Consider the following 18,617-nt stretch of genomic DNA (forward strand, 5'->3'; position numbering starts at 1 on the left):
GCTTCAGATCCCAAAAGTTTCCCCTTTTTTCAGAAGAACCAGAGAGATAGTATAGGGATTGATGCATGCCTTACAAGTAACCAAACCTCATTTAATCCCTAGGATTGCATGTTTCCACAAGGTATGGCCCAAGACAAAATAAACAATAATTTGTTTTCTATTTTCTCATCCTTGTTTGATTTCACCCATGGTTGAAGTTAATTTCAAACACCATTCCTACTACAATAGTTTTCTAGTTCTTGGAGGATTTTAGGATGCAAAGTTTCATAAAAACCCATTACTTCTTTGACAACTTTGACTTAATTATCCTTTGGATAATGAGTGTCTCTACAGTTCCAAGGGAAGCCATAAAATAATTGGTTTCCATCTATACCTTGTGCATGTGACAAGGATGGATTGCAGCCAGTTTGATGAAAGGGTTAACTGTGGAGAGGAGAAAGTTGCTTTTTATCAGAATATTCTCTGGAACAATACTGAAATAGTTATCAACATGTGGAGCTTTCAGATAAGAATGCTAGAGGACAAGCGACTCAGGCCTTTAACCATGGAGAATTCTCTGAAAATGAAATTTATTATATTTAGCATTAACTTTCCCTCCAAATGTGCTGTTTCCTACACATTTTAAGGATGTTTTTTATGTTTTCTGCCCTGTCATTTTTGACCATTTCTTATCATCAAATTTTGCAATTTTTCTCTAAAATTTTAAGCTCAATGATCTAGACTAGAGCTGAGCTCTGCCTCTCACTTTCTTCCCTTCTGCTATTTATTTCCTCTTCTTGGCATCCTCTGGAATATACTGGAAGAAGATTTCAAGATGTCAAAGCTTCAGATCTATTCACAGCCTAATTATTATTATTGTGATTTTGCCACTGCCTGTGTTCCTGACACAACACATATTTGGGAAGCAAGACCCTAAGACTCGGTTGGGGCGGGGAATCAAAAGAGACATCAACATCAAAAGCCAGCAACTTGTCTAACAAAGAAGTAACATAAACAAAATACAAATGGGACACTTTTTAAAAAAAAATTTCTTTGAGGCACCATGATGTTTAAATTTACTCATAGTTGACTTTCAAACATAAATGTTCCAAGACCAGTGCCACTGCCAGTGTCAAATTCCCTCCAGCAATGTCCCCAGGTTCCCTCCTACCCCCCATGTCATCGGGTACAACTGAAGCTCTTTTCAGTACTGTACAAAAAGTGAAAATTGAAGATAAGCAGTTTTCATATCCACTGATAAACTCTTCAAGTTTGTTGCTCTGAAGCTATTTCTGCAAGCCTTCTCTGTTGTGATCCACACGCATAAATGTCCCCCTAGACTGTCTCTAGAGCAAGCTATTTGCTCTTTCTCTCTCTCTCTCTTTCTCCCTCTCTCTTCTTACTTTTTTGGCACTGTGGTCTGCAATATTGTCACAATGAAGGGGTGCCTTGCATGTCATTTTCTCCCCTTTCAATACTGAGTTCTTGTCCAGAATGATCAGTTTCAACTATCATTGTCCTAATAGACCCTTTTCTATTCTAACTACACTCACAGCTCTTTATGGCAAGCTTCCTACACTGGGCTGCAACTCCTGATCCTTAATTCTATTGTCTCAATATTGTTACTGTACTATCTTTTATTTTACTTATACCCCACAAATGAGTGATATTATTCTATGTCTACCCCTTTCCCTCTGGCTAATTCCACTCAGCATAAAAGTCACCATGTCCATTCATGTATAATCAAATTTCATGACTTTATTTTTTTCTTAATGGCTGCATGGTATTCCATTGTGTAGATATACCACAGTTTCTTTAACCATTGTTTTCAGGAAGCTAGGTTTGTTTCCCATTTCTGGCTATTGTAAATTGTGCTGTGCTGAACATAAGGGGGCAGAGAACATTTATGTATTGTCTTTTTGTTCCTGGATTATATCCACAGTCACATATCAATACAACTCAAATGTGTGTCTCTCTCTCTAATTCTAAGACATACATTTATTCTAGTCCTTATAATTAGTCCACAAATGTTGATTATAATTCCATGGTGCCTTGGGGTTTTGTGTATTTAGTTAAAATAAAATAATTCAACATTTGGGGGAAGCAAAGCAAATGCTAAGACTTAACTAGCTAACTCATTGGCAAACAATGGTACTCCTGCCTCCCACCATTTCAAAGTAAATGCTTATTTATTCATTTCTGGGTAGCATGGTCTCCTGGCATTCTGGATTCTTGATGCTGCTGAAAGTATTGGTTCATGACATAGTGAGGAAGAACTATTATAATCCTTGGAACAATTTTTGGTGGGGAGCTAAATGGACTTCCTCAAAGATGAGTACTTTTCTATTTCAATAGGATGGTAGTAGGGAGATGCACATTTGTTCATGACTTCACATGTTCCCTCTCTGGTTTTCAGTTTTCTCTATGATAGTTAGTGACACCTCCAAGATACAAATCAACATTCTCAGCTTCTGAGAATTGTGCTTAAGGGCTTTAGAGATGTAGCATTAGTACTTAATTTTAGATGATCATAGGGCAATGCAGGGGCATGCTCAGACTATGGTTCAATCCCCTGGCATCCAATATGGTCCCCCAAGCTAGGAGCAATTTCTGAGTGCATAGCCAGGAGAAACCCCTGAGCATCACAGAGTGTGTCCCCCACAAGAAAAAGCAATGCAAACAAGGCAGGCTTTGAACTCTGTAGATTCCATCCAATTCTTAATTATAGACCTCTGGTCTCTATTTCCTACAAAATTATCTTTGAGTCCTGGTCTGATAGAGAATTCACTTTCTTGGTTTATTTAAAGATATTCCCTCCCCCCTCATTTGGGAACTGAAATTACATATATAATTGATAGGATAGGTTTGTCGTTTGTGACTGAATGCCAGTGCATGGTAGAAAAGGGTGGGAAACATGACGGTGGTTTCTCATTCATCAGAGAGCAATACATGTCAGCCCCATTCAGAGCCCTTGAATAATCCACTGTCACTGGATTACCACGCTAGCAGAAAGGACCTGCTGGGATTGACAATACAAGTCTAAGATGAAGCCCAGTTCTAGGAGGGGAAGCACTATTTCAGTCCTGGCTCTGTTTTGGCCATTGACTCTTTCTAATTAGTCAGCCTTGCAGTTGTACCCTGCAATCATTCACATCTTCTCTCTGTTGGAGAACCAAAAGCCTGAACTATGAATTCCAAGATTCTTGTTTTGATTGCTTGCTGGCTTCATAGAAAGACTTAAAACCTAGGACTCAATTAATAATGAGCAGAAAATGTTTGTGAAAAGGAGAGAAGTAATACATGTTAGAGAGTTTTTTCCCGAATATAAAGCAATATGTTTCGGATCTAGTATCCCCTATTCCTGCTTGTGGATAAAGATTCCATCCATAGCAGGGAATAGACACACAGGAAAACTGCACCAATAATTTGAAAACATTTTGATAACATGGTGGGGATCAAGGTTGATTTGGATACACAATAGAACTAGCTTTCAAACATATTGGCTGAGCAGGAATAAAGCTATCCTATGTATAATTTCATCTCAGTCAGTTAAGAACTAACTGGATTGCAGAGAGGGATAAAATTCTAAACAATTGATTTGTATCCAAATAAATATAAAGAGAAATAAGTGCATACACCCTTGCTAAGCTCAGGTGTCCAGTGTTACAATGGGATAACAGGAAGGGGATTCCTGGGAAAGAGAATTTACTAGTCTACATTGTATGCATCCAACATGTGTATTGCCACTTCTAAATTGTTTTGTTTTGTTTTGTGTTCAGGCAACGCCCTGCCCTTGGAGAATGTCTGGCCTCATTGGTAGCAGCTATTCCAGTGGCATTCCTGGAGCCTACCCTTAACCGCTATAATCCTCTCTCAGTCTTCAACACCAAGACCCCCAGGGAGAGATCGAGTAAGTATCTTCCCACAGAGGTTATTAATCCATTCCATGGAGTCAGGGGAAAAGAGCACAAAGTGAAGCTGTGGATACAGAGAGTTGCCCTTTATACCATGGATTCAAATGGACTAAGCGGTCCTACATGTCGGCAAGGGACCTAATGGTATGTCTACAAATTTATAGGAAATGGGCAAGTCCTTTCATGTTATTAGGCTTTGATTTCCTCTTCTGTAAAATGAGACAATGGTGCAGTTGATTTCTAAATCCCTTCCTGCCCAACAAATCAGTTTCTCTTGCTCTGTCCTGGGTCTGTTTTCTTCTGTTCCTAGAGCTAAGTCTACTTTTGTGACAGTTCTTCTTCAGGAGAGTCTCATCCCAAGTAACACAAAGTACCCTCTTCGAAGCCAAGGAAAGATTGAATTTCCAAGAAAAATGACAACTCAGTTTCCATCATCTTTGTGAAGAATAAAGTGGTTTTTTGTTCTGTTTGTTTCATAAAAAGGAGGGAGCTATCTTCTTATAAGAAAGGATCCAGCAGGGGTGCTAATAAACAAAGTTTTCAAAAGATGGGAGTAAACTGCATATAGGCCAAATCTGGTCCACTATCTTTTTTTGTAAACAATGATTTATTGATTTATTGAGTAATGTGTAGAGAAGAGGATAAACTAAATTCTTTCTATCCATCACTGTACTTAGTTGAGAACTGCAAAAAAATCATGGCTGGGACTGGAGTGATAGCACAGTGGTAGGACATTTGCCTTGCATGCTGCTGTCCAGGATGGACCTGGGTTCAATCCCCAGCATGCCATATGGTCCCCCAAGCCATGAGCTATTTCTGAGGACACCCTGAGTGTCACCAGCTGTTGCCAAAAAAAAAAAAAAAAAGAAAGAAATTATGGCTTAAGAAGAGGATAATTGTATTACATGCCTATTACATACGTTCCACACAGAAGTTTGGGACAAATATGTAGCAGGATCTTTGAATTTCTGTACCTTCCTGAGCTAAAGAAAAGACAAGAATTGGGAGCTTCAATAGAGGGATGTTGGAGGTGAGAAATTCATTGAGATGAGAACCAGGCCAACAGTTTGCCCTGCTATGTGGACAAATCTCGACAGTGAAAATGTAGTTCTATTAATAACTCTTGCTGACACAAATCTCCTTTACACTTACTACAAGTTGTATTTATAATCGTAGATTTCTCCTACAAAAGGTGACTGCCCTGTTTCCAGAGCTTCTATTATGTCTGCAGTTCCTTAAAAATAATAGCGCAGTGGTAGGGCATTTGCCTTGCACACAGCTGATCCAGGACAGACCTCCGTTTGATCTCTGTCATCCCATCTGGTGCCCCAAGTCAGGAGTGATTTCTGAGCATATAGCTAGGAGTAACCCTTGAGCATCACCAGGTGTGGCCAAAAAGAAAATAATAATAATAATAATAATAATAATAATAATAATAATAAGCTCATAGCATTCATTCTTTATGCTAAAGAAAATTATTTTAGAGTGGCACATTCTGTGGTCCATCAGTCAGACTAGATAGAGATGAGTAGTAGCTACAGCAAGACTGTCTGGCCTCAAATGCCAAACTGTCTGCATCTTTTTCTTTTCTTATTATTTTGGTGTTTGTTGTTGTTGTTGTCGTTTTGGAGCCACACCCAGCAGCGCTCAGTTGGGGTTACTCCCAACTGCATTCAGAAATCCCTCGTGACAGGCTTGGACCATAAGGGATGCCAGAGATCCAACCAGGATCCGTCCTGGGTCAGCCACATGCAAGGCAAACACCCTACCACTGTGCCATCACTCCAGCCCGCGTCTTTACAGAGAAACTTTTTCTTCCCTGTTGTAAATGATTTAGAACTAGCATCCATGTATGTAATCATGGTGCTTAAATAAGAAAAAAAATTAATTAAAAAAATAAACTAGCATCCAAGGCCGGTTGATAATTTGCTTTTAGAGGATGGAGAGAGTGTTGTGATATGTGGGTGAGCTGTGACCATAATGCAATTAAGACAATAATTACAGAAAACTTCAAACAGGAATTTGCACACTTGAATGCTAGCTAGAAAGAATGAGGGCAATTGGATATTACCAAGAAGCAAAACTCTTGGATCTAATCAAGATTAAGGTGATAATGGGGCAGAGTAAATCATTTGGGACCTTCCCCTTTTCAATCAGCATTTTTTTTTCAAATATTGGTATACAATGCCAGTACATGCCAAGCACTTCTGTTAAGTGCTAGCTACTTTTTCACACTGTCGTGTGAACCTGAGTGGGAACTTTTATATTTTTTTAAACTTTATTTATTTATTGATTAATTGGTTATTGGACCACACCCAGCAGTGCTCAGGGGTTATTCCTGGCTCTGCATTCAGAAATTGCCCCCAGGCTGGAGACCATCTGGGTGCTGGAAATCAAACCGGGTTCCTCTCCGGTTGGCCACAGCAAAGCAAACACCATACCACTGTGCTCTCTCTCCAGCTCCCTGAGTGGGAGTTCTTAGAGAGTAAGGATTCTCCCCACATTTTACTTTGCTACCACTCTTTTTTTTTTAATTAAATGTAGAATTATACTGGGGCAGCTTTATTCCCACTTTATATTTAGAGAAAATAAATACATTACTGAAGCATTACCGAGAGATAGCACAGCAGTAGAGCATTTTGCTTTGCATGAGGCCAACCCAGCAGGAACCCAGGTTCAATTCCCGGCATCCCATATGAGCCCCCAGCCTGCCATGGGTGATTTCTGAGTTTAGAGCCACAAGTAACCCCTGAGCACAGCTGGGTGTGGCTCAAAAACCAAACAACCAATCAATAAATAAAGTTTTTTAAAAATGCATTACCTCGACAATTGATGACAAGAACCATTTAGACAAAGCCCCTCACTTTCCAATGGCTCCTGTGAATCTCCAGGTTAACTTCCTCACCCCTCTGCCTCCTCTTGCTCTTCCTTTCCTTTCTTGAGACTAGCAAAAATACATTTCCAGTGTCTGATTCCCAGTGAGTCAGATCTGATGCCAGAATTGTTGCTGAGCAACTAAGCAGCTGTGGTAACACTGAGAAATGACCTTGATGCCTGCAGGCAAATGCCAGCCCAAGGCTTGATGATTCCCAAATATGAAGGGAGAAGGCAAATCATGGCTGTGTGGATATTCAGACTTTTATTCGCTTCCACTAAAAGTAGTCTCTCTCTCTCTCTTCACTTCTCTTTACATCTTCTTTTCTCTCCTCCCCTCCTTCTCCTTTCTCTTCCCTTTCGTTGCTTTCTCCTATCCTTTCCCCACAGCATGGTTCTGAGAGTCCTCAGAGAATAAATCACAGACAAAGCAAAACTATTGCCTCTGACTGGGCACTCTTTGGACCTCCTGAATCAGTGCACAAATCTCCCTCCTCAAATCGAGGGAGTTCTGAGTTTTTTCTTTTCTTTTGGAATTCCTGTGATTCTAATTAAGTATATTTAAATATCTTCATTCTTTTTTTGATTACTTTTTATTGCCTCTTTTCTATCGATTATCCCTTATCTTCTAGATCACTGGTTCAATTTTCAGCTTCTTCCGTCCATTCTGCTGCTGAGTCTTACCACTATAGGTTTTAGTGTCTGTGGGATTAGTTGGATCCCATTGGTTGGAAACATCTTTGAATGTGGTACCTTGGATTGGTGTTTGACCACCTAATCCCACTTCCAGGTGTGGTCTGTTACTTCCTAATAAATACCTCAGATTTCAGGAAAATGCTCTCTTGCGTTTCCAGACTTCCCACTGAGCTGCCTGCTTCTTAAGAATGGAAGGCTTACATGTTGGAACTCCTGAATTCATTTCATCGTGTGTGTGTGTGTGTGTGTGTGTGTGTGTGTGTGTGTGTGTGTGTGTGTGTGTGTGTGTGTGTGTGTGTTTCTTTTTCATTTTCGGGTCATGTCCTCTTAGAACTATTGTCTTTGGGAGGAAGAAAGTAACTATTTTTTTGGTCTCAAGGGCTTTTGAAAAAGTTGCTTCTTATATTGTATACCTTTTTGTTGATTTACTAAGACATTCATAAAAAGGTCATTCATGAGCATTTACACAAGAATGAGAGAAGGTTGTATTTAGACACACTCTAGTGCCAAGACTTCCAAATCATATTTTCCATCATTCAGTTAATCAGTAGAGAGTGAATGCTGATAGTGTTATGGCTCTTTAACAGGTAGCATTTTAAGACCAGGATGTAGCTCAAAGGGCAAGCACTTGCCCCACATATGTAAGGCCCTAGGTTCAATTCCCAATACCACTTTGAACAAACAAGTTTTTTTTAAATCATGTGTAGTTCTGGGGCCGGAGAAATAGCATGGAGGTAAAGCGTTTGCCTTGCATACAGAAGGTCGATGGTTTAAATCCTGGCATCCCATATAGTCTCCTTGAGCCTGCCAGGAGCAATTTCTGAGCATAGAGCCAGGAGTAACCCCTGAGCACTGCTGGGTGTGACCCAAAAACAAATTTAAAAAATCATATGTAGTTCTAAAGGTGTGACTCAGAGTTAGAACACTTGCCTTGAGGCTCTACGTTTGGTCCCCAGATCAAGAAGCTTTCCTAACATAGGGCACCCATGGCTACTTATAGTCCCCACAATGTTAATCAAAAAGCATGTATAAGACTGATATATTTTGCAACAACTAGGATTGCTTGGAAGAACTTGTCAGAGAATGACTGATGGCTTACTACTCTCTCTGGGGATCGACACTTTACCCAAGAGACTAAGTGAATAGCCTAAGGTCTCAGAGCGTGGTAGGGATGTATAAGGTGATAAATGACATCGGCCTTTGATTTAGGAGTACAAAATGAGCTAGTTATCACGCCTTTCATCAACTGGAATTTTCTATTAGTTGACAGTTGCTATTTTTCTAGCAGTTACACATCTCAGTAACTCTGTGTAACATGCTAGAGTGTTTTCTGATTCATCTAAAAACGAACATATGCCTAAAAGGATTAATGCTATTGTGTGTCCGTTATTCAAAACTAGAAAAACTTGGATTATTTTATCAGAACATATTAAAATATATAAAAATATATTACTGACCTAAATATTCTAGTAGCCATCTAGTAAACTTCTGCACCCTTATTAAGAAAAAATAATACAAAGAAAGAGAGAAAATCCTGTGGTTGCCAGATAAGTTGTCTGATCATGCTGCAAAAAAGTGATGAGACTAAAGAGAAAACTCAAAAGGCCTGGGTGCATACTTTTCAGGGGAAACCCATGTTAAACACCCAGTCCCCCCAAGGAGAGGAAGACTTACTATGCCAGGAATAGCTCTTGAAATTGCTTGGTTTGCCCCCAAAAACAAAAGTGTTGATCTCTGATGGGATGTTCTTGATGAAAGGGTTAATGGGTGAAGAAATGTGACTTTAAACTTGAATTCAGTGTTTCCCAAACACAGCATACATTCAGTCACTCAGACGGCTTGTTAAAATAAAGGTCACTGGGCTCTAGTTCTATAGTTTCAGATTCAGTGAGTCTAAGATTCATTGACAGGTCTGTGTGGATAAGTTCTCCCGTTATATTGCCTTTGACCCCATGTTGCTAACTTGCTGTTATCTTTAAGCCCCACAGATGAGAACGGTCATTCTATAGCTATCCCTTTTCTTCCAACTGTGTTCACTCAACATAATATCTTATACTTCCATCCATGTTACAGAAAATTTTACATGATTGTGTTCTTTCTTAGAGCTGCATAGTTTTTCATTGTATATATATGTCATTTTTAATAATACAAATTCTTAATATATTCATCAATAGTTTGGTATTTGGATTGTTTCCCTGTCTTAGTTTTGTATAAAGCACTGTATTGCGCATAGGTGTGTATATATCTTTTTAAATTAAAGTTTTCATATCTTGGGGATAGATGTCAAGAAGTAGTATGGTTAGGAGTTCTATTCCTATTTTTTAATAGATCTCCATATTGTTTTCTAGAGGCTAAGCCAGACAACATTCCCACCAGCAGTGGATACAGATTTCTTTCTCACCACAACTTCAAAATATGATTATTAAAGGACATTGTTCCCCTTGTGACTTATGAAGAAGAACTTTATCTTGCTTCTGAATATTTACCTTAACAAAAATATCTTTATTTAGGTAAAGGGTTTTAGAACTTCAGGGGTTTGTCCATAGTAGGGATATTCCTCCATGTCCATCACTTGCAATCAAATTTACCATCTAGTAGAACCGCTTATCTCAGCTGAGGCAGTGTTGTATTCCTGATAGCCAGGATTATTGATATCTCTGCTCCAAGAATTCCAATCTGGGAGAAGTCAGAAACAATCTCTTTTTGGCAAATATTTCCATTTCAAAAGGCCAAATAATTTGATTCAGTTTTTAAATCTGACATCTTTTTTACCCTTTAATTTACCATGATCCTAAAATCTCCAGAAGGGAGAAACCAGAAAAGAGCATAAACACCAAATTCAGTTCACTAAGCACAAAATACATTTTACTGAATATATTTTACTGAATATATTTTGCTTCATCGTGAAACTTTGCATTTTATTCCCAATATCAAAAAGGATTTCTTAGACTCTAAAGAAAGTAATTGTCTGGGAAGTGATCTTGAGATAAACAAAGCCTCCTGCCAAGCTTTTGCTACTCTCTCAATAAGCCTGTGTCTCTCACCTAGAGTCTTTGTTATCTTCTTGCATTCTGTCCTGTGAGAGAGAGTGTGTCCTTTAGGAAGAACAGGACAGCTATCCTGACTGCTTCTGTTTGTGATTCTTGTCTCTGACAACCTTCTTCAGTTTCATATCGATCGCCATCTGTTACCACTTCATCTTGTCTGTTTTTGTTCAGTGAAGTGACCTAAACCTTTGGTTTGAGGAAAAAGGACTAGCTTGCTCTTCCTTGCCCATAAGTGTCCCAAAACAAAAAGTTTGAAGTGATTGATAGGAGAGCTTAGCAGAGTCATTTCAGGTCATGAGTTATAAATGCAGAATACAATTTTTCTAGATCCCTGCACCTCCTAAATTTTAGCCAGATGGAAAGCATTTTCATTTCTGGACCAAGGGCTGTTTAAGAGGGGTTTATAGGACACCTATATTGCTAGTGATTGACTGATGAGTTGACAGCTAACCACAAATGAGTTGCTTTCTCCCAGTGCTTCCATTTCCATAGTGGATCCATTAAGGTCAGGGACTGAAGATGTCAAAAGTGTGGGGTTCCAAGTAAAAAACGCAAGACTGGCATCTTATCCCCTGAAGTTATATGAAATGTTCCTTATGTCGGTGATGGGAATGTTGCATTGGTGAAGGGGAGTGTTCTTTACATGACTGAACCCCAATACAATCATATTTGTAATCAAGATGTTTAAATATCAAGATGTTTAAAATGGCAATACTTCCAAAAGCATTGTACAGATTTAACGTGATTCCTCTAAAGATACCCATGACGTTCTTCAAAGAAGTGGATCAAACACTTCCGTAATTCATTTGGAACAATAAACAACCTCGAATAGCTAAAGCACTCCTTGGGAAAAGGAATATGGGAGGCATTACTTTCCCCAATTTTCAGCTGTATTACAAAGCAATAGTTATAAAAACAGCATGGTATTGGGATAAAGACAGACCCTCAGATCAGTGGAATAGACTTGAGTACTCAGAGAATGTTCCTCAGATATATAACCACTTAGTTTTTGATAAAGGAGCAAGAAATCCTAAATGGAGCAAGGAAAGCCTATTCAACAAGTGTTGTTGGCACAACTGGTTAGCCACTTACAAAAAAGTGAACTCAGACCCCCAGCTAACACCATGTACAAAGGTAAAATCCAAATGAATTAAAGACCTTGATATCATATCTGAAACTATAAGGTATATAGAACAACATGTAGGTGAAACACTCCAGGACATTGAGACTAAAGGCATCTTTAAGGAGGAGACAGCACTTTCCAAACAAGTGAAAGCAGAGATAAACAGATGGGACTATATTAAGCTGAGAAGCTTCTGCATCTCAAAGGAGATAGTGCCCAGAATACAAAGGCCACCCACTGAGCGGGAGAAATTATTCACCCAATACTCATCAGATAAAGGACTAATATCCAAAATTTACAAGGTACTGACAGAACTCTACAAGAAAAAAACAACTAACCCCATCAAAAAATGGGGAGAAGAAATGAACAAACACTTTGAAAAAGAAGAAAGGCAAATGGCCAAAAGGCACATGAAAAGATGCTCAACATCACTAATCATCAGAGAGATGCAAATCAAAACTACTACGAGGTACCACCTCACGCCACTGAGATTGGCACACATCACAAAAACAGAAAACAAGCAGTGCTGGCAAGGATGTGGAGAGAAAGGAACTCTTTTTCACTGATGGTGGGAATGTCATCTAGTACAACATTTATGGAAAGCGATATGGAGATACCTTCACAAACTGGAAATTGAGCTTCCATAGGATCCAGCTATACCACTCCTAGGAATATACCCGAGGAACACAAAAATACAATACAAAAATCCCTTCCTTACACCTATATTCATTGCAGGACTATTTACAATAGTCAGACTCTGGAAACAATCAAAATTCCCTTGAACAGATGAGTGGCTAAAGAAACTGTGGTACATATACACAATGGAATACTATGCAGCCGTCAGGAGAGATGAAGTCATGAAATTTTTCTATACATGGATGTACATGGAATCTATTATGCTGAGTGAAGTCAGAGGGAGAAAGATGCAGAATAATTTCACCCATCTATGGGTTTTAAGAAAAATGAAAGACATTTTTAACAGTATCTCAGAGACAAGAGAGATGAGAGCTGGTAGGTGCAGCTCATGACATGAAGCTCATCACATAGAGTGATGAGTGCAGTTGGACAGATGACTACACTGAAAACTATCATAACAATGTGAATGAATGGGGGAAGTAGAAAGCCTGTCTCGAGTACAGGTGTGGGGGTGGGGAGGAGGGAGATCTGGGAAATTGGTGGTGGGAATGTTGCACTGATGAAGGGGGGTGTTCTTTACATGACTGTAATCATACAACTGTAATCATATTTGTAATCACGGTGTTTAAATAAAGATAATTATAAAAAAAGATGTTTAAATAAAGATATTAATAAAAAAAATGTCCTTAGCTGTATCTTGGCTGTATTGCTTTTTCCTCATGTTCAAGTGTTTTTACCTCATATGACTCTAAGGAAGACCATATAGCCCCTGGGAGCTGTAGTTTCCCCAGCAACAGCAAGAAAATGCTACCCCCCTCCTTAGTAAAATAAATCCCCATGTTGTGAAATCACCCAGACATCGTATTTCTACCCCTAGGCAGATGGGTCTGAAGAAGCAGGGTAGTGGCAAGAATTAATAAACCAAGCCAGAGAGATAGTACAGTGGTAGGGTGTTTGCCTTGCATGTGGCTGACCCAGAAAGAACCTAGGTTCGATTCCCGGCATCCCATTTGATCTCCCAAGCCTGCCAGGAGTAATTTCTGAGCACAGAGCCAGGAGTAACCCCTGAGCATCACCGGGTGTGGCCCAAAAACCAAAAAAAAAAAAAATCTAACAGCATTATGCATCCCTGGAACTGTGCAAACTAGTACTAAACCACTAAAGTTGGATACAAAATTATCTGTTTGCATTGGGGCATAAAACAAAAAGAGTAGCTATTAAAATCTATCCAGGTACAACACATAGTTTAACCAGCAATATAATGACCAATGCAAATTGGGTCAAGAGATTAACCTAGAAGAAAATTGCAAGAGATTCTAAAAGTAGCTTCTCCTCAGTTGGGCTTCAGATGGGTTTGTATTCTTCATCTTCTCCTCCATCTTCTCCTTCTGTAATTAATCTGGGACATAAAGACCTTAGGTTCCTGGACAGAATCTGTGTGAGAGGACCCACTTATCTCCCTGCTGTTGGTACCCCTCAAATGGGGTTTTCTCTTTGGCTTCTACCCCATCAGTGACTTCAACTTTGCTGCAGGTTGGGGTGGGGAGGACCACACAAAAAGTACCTTTGGTAGAAGAAAGGTGGTGGGCCTTGGCCTCTGGGACACTGCTCAGAGTCTTTAGCTCTTTCCCTTCTTTCACTGCCTGCTTCTGTCCCATCTGAGGGGGCCTCTGCCATGTTCAGAACAGGGACATGTGCACTGATGTTCCAATGAAGGGCACTGTACACTCAATCCCATTCAAGGAAGCCGTCATGGTTATTATCGACCAGAAAGTCAAATAACACCATTATTGGGGTGTTCTCAGATCTCTGGATTGCTGTTTGGGCATAATTTGTAAAATAAATCCCCACGGTGTGAAACCACCCTACATGCCATGTTTCCACCCCCAGACAGACAGGTCTGGGGAAGCAAGGTAGCAGCAAGGAATTAATAAACAGGCCAAACAGGAGAGAGTCCTAGAGACAGTCTGCTGCTTGCCTCCTGGTATCTTTCCAAGCGTCCCAAACTGAACTCCTTTTTCTTTATTCTCAGTCCAAATTCAACCAGATGGGGGAGGGTGGATCAAGATCCAGGTGAACTTTACATATTAAAGGGATAGGTGAAAAGGAAAGAAAATTGGGGAAATGCCTTTGTTTTGGGTTAATAGCTAGGTGTCATCTTACACACACCCCCATTTACATGTACTCATCTAAGATTCTGGGGATGGAAACTTACCTCTAAGGGCTACAGGAGTGGGAAAATATACCACAAATGTTTTTAGGCTCAGGGACTCCGCATCACATCCTCTCTATGCAAAACCTAATGCATAGACGGAGATGAAATTGGCATGGCTTTGCTATGTTTTGGGTTTTTTTTTTTCTATGTACTATGTGTACCTTTTAATTACTGACCCTCTGTTCTCCTTTGTGTTGTTCCGGTCAGTTCTGGGGATGCCAGACACAGCAGAGGAGATGTGTCCTGATATACCACAGCTGGAAGGCCTGATGAAGGATATCAACGCACTGGCCGAGTCGGGGGCCCGATACACTGAGATGCCCCATGTCATTGAGGTGATCTTGCCCATGCTGTGCAACTACCTGTCCTACTGGTGGGAGCGGGGGCCTGAGCATCTGCCCCCCAGTGCAGGGCCCTGGTGCACCAAGGTCACCTCTGAACACCTCAGTGTCGTCCTGGGCAACATTCTGAAAATCATCAACAACAACCTGGGCATCGATGAGGCCTCCTGGATGAAGCGCATTGCAGGTACCACAAGTGGCTGCTCTTCCTGCCTGAGGTCTGGACCGAAAGGCTGGGGTTCTCTGTTACTCTCCTAATTTAAAGAAATGATGCCTCCTTTCATAAGTTACTTAATAGTAGCTTCCTTAATGAACCAACTCCTTTGTAGATCTTCCCACAGGGATGCTCTTGCTCTGCAAATCCCTCAAATCTTCAGGAAGCCCTTATTGATAAGTTCTGGCTGGCTCAGGTGTTCATGTTGTTTGTTGGTTTTCAGTACTTTAGACGCTCTGACAGTAATTATTGTCCATACATTCTTGTTGGTGAGCCTGTGTAATTTCCTTAGGGTAGCATTCCTCCTACCTGGCAGGGATGTTTCTTAATAGCACTGCCACTTCTATTGTCGTCACTGCATGCTAAGCTACTAAGATACACAGTCATGTAAATGCTCAGTAGCATCACTTGGGTTTGCCTTCTTTTTGTTTGTTTGTTTGTTTGTTTGTTTATCCCTTAAAAATTCTTGCACCTGGCTCCTAGTGTTGTTAGTGGGTATTATGTTCCTGAAGAAACTTCTAAAAAGTAAAGGCAAGGCCAGAGTCCTACTTCAGGCATTAAAACACTTGCACAAGGCCAATCCTAGTTAAATCCTTGACACTGCATGTGGTCCCCTGAGTATTGCCAAAAGTGACCCCTAAGCACAACCAGGTGTGTGTGCTCCAGCAACTCCCATCCTTCGTAAAATAAAGGCGTAGAACATGATTAGTCATGCATCCCGAAGTCAGAAAATCATGACTATTTAGCATTCCTGAGAGTCAAAGAAGATGAAGTTGAAAAAAGTGACATTGTCTTTGATAGACCTACAGTTTAGAAAGTACCTTCATAGTTTTATCCATAAAATATGCTGTATTATGAAATACAATAGTGATGTAAAGGAAACAACTATCTTAAACCTAAACATTAATCTTCTTGGACAAACAAGCATATGTTATTCTGTGAGAGTGAGGAAGAAAATATTCTAACCACCTGTTGTCTTAGAAAAGAGCTGGTAGGACTGGAGCAATAGGATAGCAGGTAGGGTATTTTACTTGCAATTAGCCAACTGGATTTGATCCCTGGAATCCCATATGGTCCCATAAATCCTTCCAGGAGTTATCCCTGAACACAGAGCCACCAGAACACATGGTTGGGTGTGACCTATTCCCACAAATAAAAATGAAAAAAAAATTGGGATGAAATTTTGATTGTTTAGGGTATGGATGGAAATGATAGACCCCATGAACATACAAGTGAACCAAAGTGGTGTTCCTTTATTACTCATAAGTCCTAGAATATTGTTAACCCTTAAGCAGAGTGTTAACGAACTCTGATTTTTATATCTGTATTAAAAGGAAGGAAAGGGATCAGAGGATCAGTTTGCTAAAGGGAGTAGAGTCTAAAGGCATCTCAGCTCCTAGACAACTGGTAGGAGCTGAACTTGTCCTGTGGCCCTGCTGTAAATCCAGAGGTCAGACCTTCAGGTTACTTAGTTCCTGATGACTAAATAAAGTCCATTTCAAATAGCGAGCCCAATTCACTCATGTCTGAAGTCTCTACTCTCATTCTTCTCCAAACTTTAGATGCTGTGTCCTCAGTGAGGGCTGAGGTGTTAAATACAAGCCCTTAGAATGCTACTAGTCTTCATTCCCTTGAGTATGTCTCATCAAAGTGTGCTTTTCATCTTCTCTTTTGAAAACATCATTTTTTAATGCTGGATGGGGAGGTAGGGGAAATCTACAGTGAGATTAGAAAGAAAAGGTGCTGAAATATAGGCCGTGGCAATTAAAATGGTTTCAAGAAGCTTTGAAATATGTGCTATATGTTGTTAATGGTTTATGACTGTTGATTTGATTTTATTTAGCATGGCTGGTCTGATTCTGATTTTTAACTAGTAAGATATTTTCATGACCAAAAGAATAAGACATGCTATATTTCTTATCTCTTCTTTAGAAAGTCAAAAAAAAATTGTGTGTGTGTGTGAGGTAGGGGGTCTCATTCTTGGTACTCAAAGAGTCCAGGACCCCTCCTGGCAATCCTCAGCCAGTTGGGGCCATTGGTTATATGTGAGAAGGAATTAAGAATGTAGTGCAACTCCAGACTTAACAGTGCCGAAAGTTTACTTGGGCCACCCCTGTGGTACTCGAGATCCTTCTTTGGATTTATACCCATTCTTTCTCAGGAATCAATGAGGTACCAGGGATCAAACTAGAATTAGTCCTGTGCCAAGGTTCACTCTCCGGTCCTTTCTGAAGAAGGCCAAAGTCTTAGTCACACATCTCACTGGTTGCTTCTGCTCTTTGACTTCTAAAGGCCCAGCCCTTTCTGTTGTGTCATTTTTAGCTCAGAGTAACTAATTAATTTCTCAGGGCCCAAAAAAAAAAAAAACTTCTAGGAAATATACTGAAAACCTACTTAATAGCTGGGGGGTGGTGTGGATAACAGTAGTTGAGTTGTTATAAACCCATATTTTCTATAAAACCAGGCAGGAAACATGTGACTGTCTTTCTCTTGGCCTAGCACTAGTGCTAGTTGTTATGAACTGCTAGTAAAGCCCACCCTATGTGAATGTAATGCAAGATAATTCATTTTCAACAGAAAATGACAAATACTTTGCATGCATTAGAAGTTCAGTGGTGACAGAGATGCCCCTGGACCTGCAGACAGAAAACAAGGATAGTAATGTTTCTTGCTATACCCTTCTTTCACGATCCTTGAGAGCCACTCTGCTTTGCCTCATAAGAGCAGAGTGCAAAGGAGATTAAGGAAGAGAGCAAAGAGGGGGACCCTCCTGAGTTGATGTATTTCTTTTACAGCCTGGCAATCTGTCCTCATATCTTTCCTTTTATTTATTGTCATATATATGTATATATAATATATAAAATATATAATAAGGGTCCCTTTATTTGTGAACACAGTGTATGCCCAGCCAATCATCTCTAAAGCCAGGCCTGACCTGCTCAGAAGTCACTTTATACCAACTCTGGAGAAACTGAAGAAAAAGGCTGTGAAGACGGTGCAGGAGGAAGAGCAGCTGAAAGCAGATTGCAAGGGGGACACACAGGAGGCAGAGTTGCTCATCCTGGATGAATTTGCAGTGCTCTGCAGAGACCTCTACGCCTTCTACCCCATGCTGATTCGCTATGTGGACAACAACAGGTACTGGGGAAACCTATTCATGGGATGTTAAAATGGTGTCATTTGTGTTACAGATGTGTTACAGATGAAAGGAAGTGAGAAAGATCACAACTACAACTGCCATCATCTCTTCCCACCCCCAACCTTTCCTTGTGTAACCTGTCTGAAAAATGCCTTCCCTGACCAGTACCATGGGCAATGGCCTGGCCACCCCTTCCTTCCTTAGTTTAAAAACATAGTTTATGAATGGAAACTGATGAACTTGGACATCAGTGACCTACTCAGCACTTCAACTTATTCTGAAGGGGTTTCACAAACCGGGTTTTCAAAATGAAAATTTTATTTTATTTGATAATGGTAATGAACAACAGAGAAATTGTGCAAGAATGAAAAGAAAATACTGGGGCCGAAGAGATAGCATGGAGGTAAGGCGTTTGCCTTGCATGCAGAAGGACGGTGGT

At 40.1% G+C, this 18,617-nt stretch overlaps 1 protein-coding gene across 1 annotated transcript in view; it reads left to right on the forward strand.

The window, feature by feature from the left end:
- Positions 1-18,617, forward strand: part of RYR3 (ryanodine receptor 3) — a 473,873-nt gene that overhangs the window by 377,516 nt on the left and 77,740 nt on the right. The window contains exons 66-68 of the mRNA XM_049790221.1: positions 3,759-3,889; positions 14,692-15,012; positions 17,937-18,177. Of these exons, the coding sequence (XP_049646178.1) occupies positions 3,759-3,889; positions 14,692-15,012; positions 17,937-18,177 (693 nt within the window). The remainder of the gene's footprint in view (positions 1-3,758; positions 3,890-14,691; positions 15,013-17,936; positions 18,178-18,617) is intronic.

Source organism: Suncus etruscus, chromosome 16, assembly GCF_024139225.1.
Source record: "Suncus etruscus isolate mSunEtr1 chromosome 16, mSunEtr1.pri.cur, whole genome shotgun sequence".
Lineage (NCBI taxonomy): Eukaryota > Metazoa > Chordata > Mammalia > Eulipotyphla > Soricidae > Suncus > Suncus etruscus.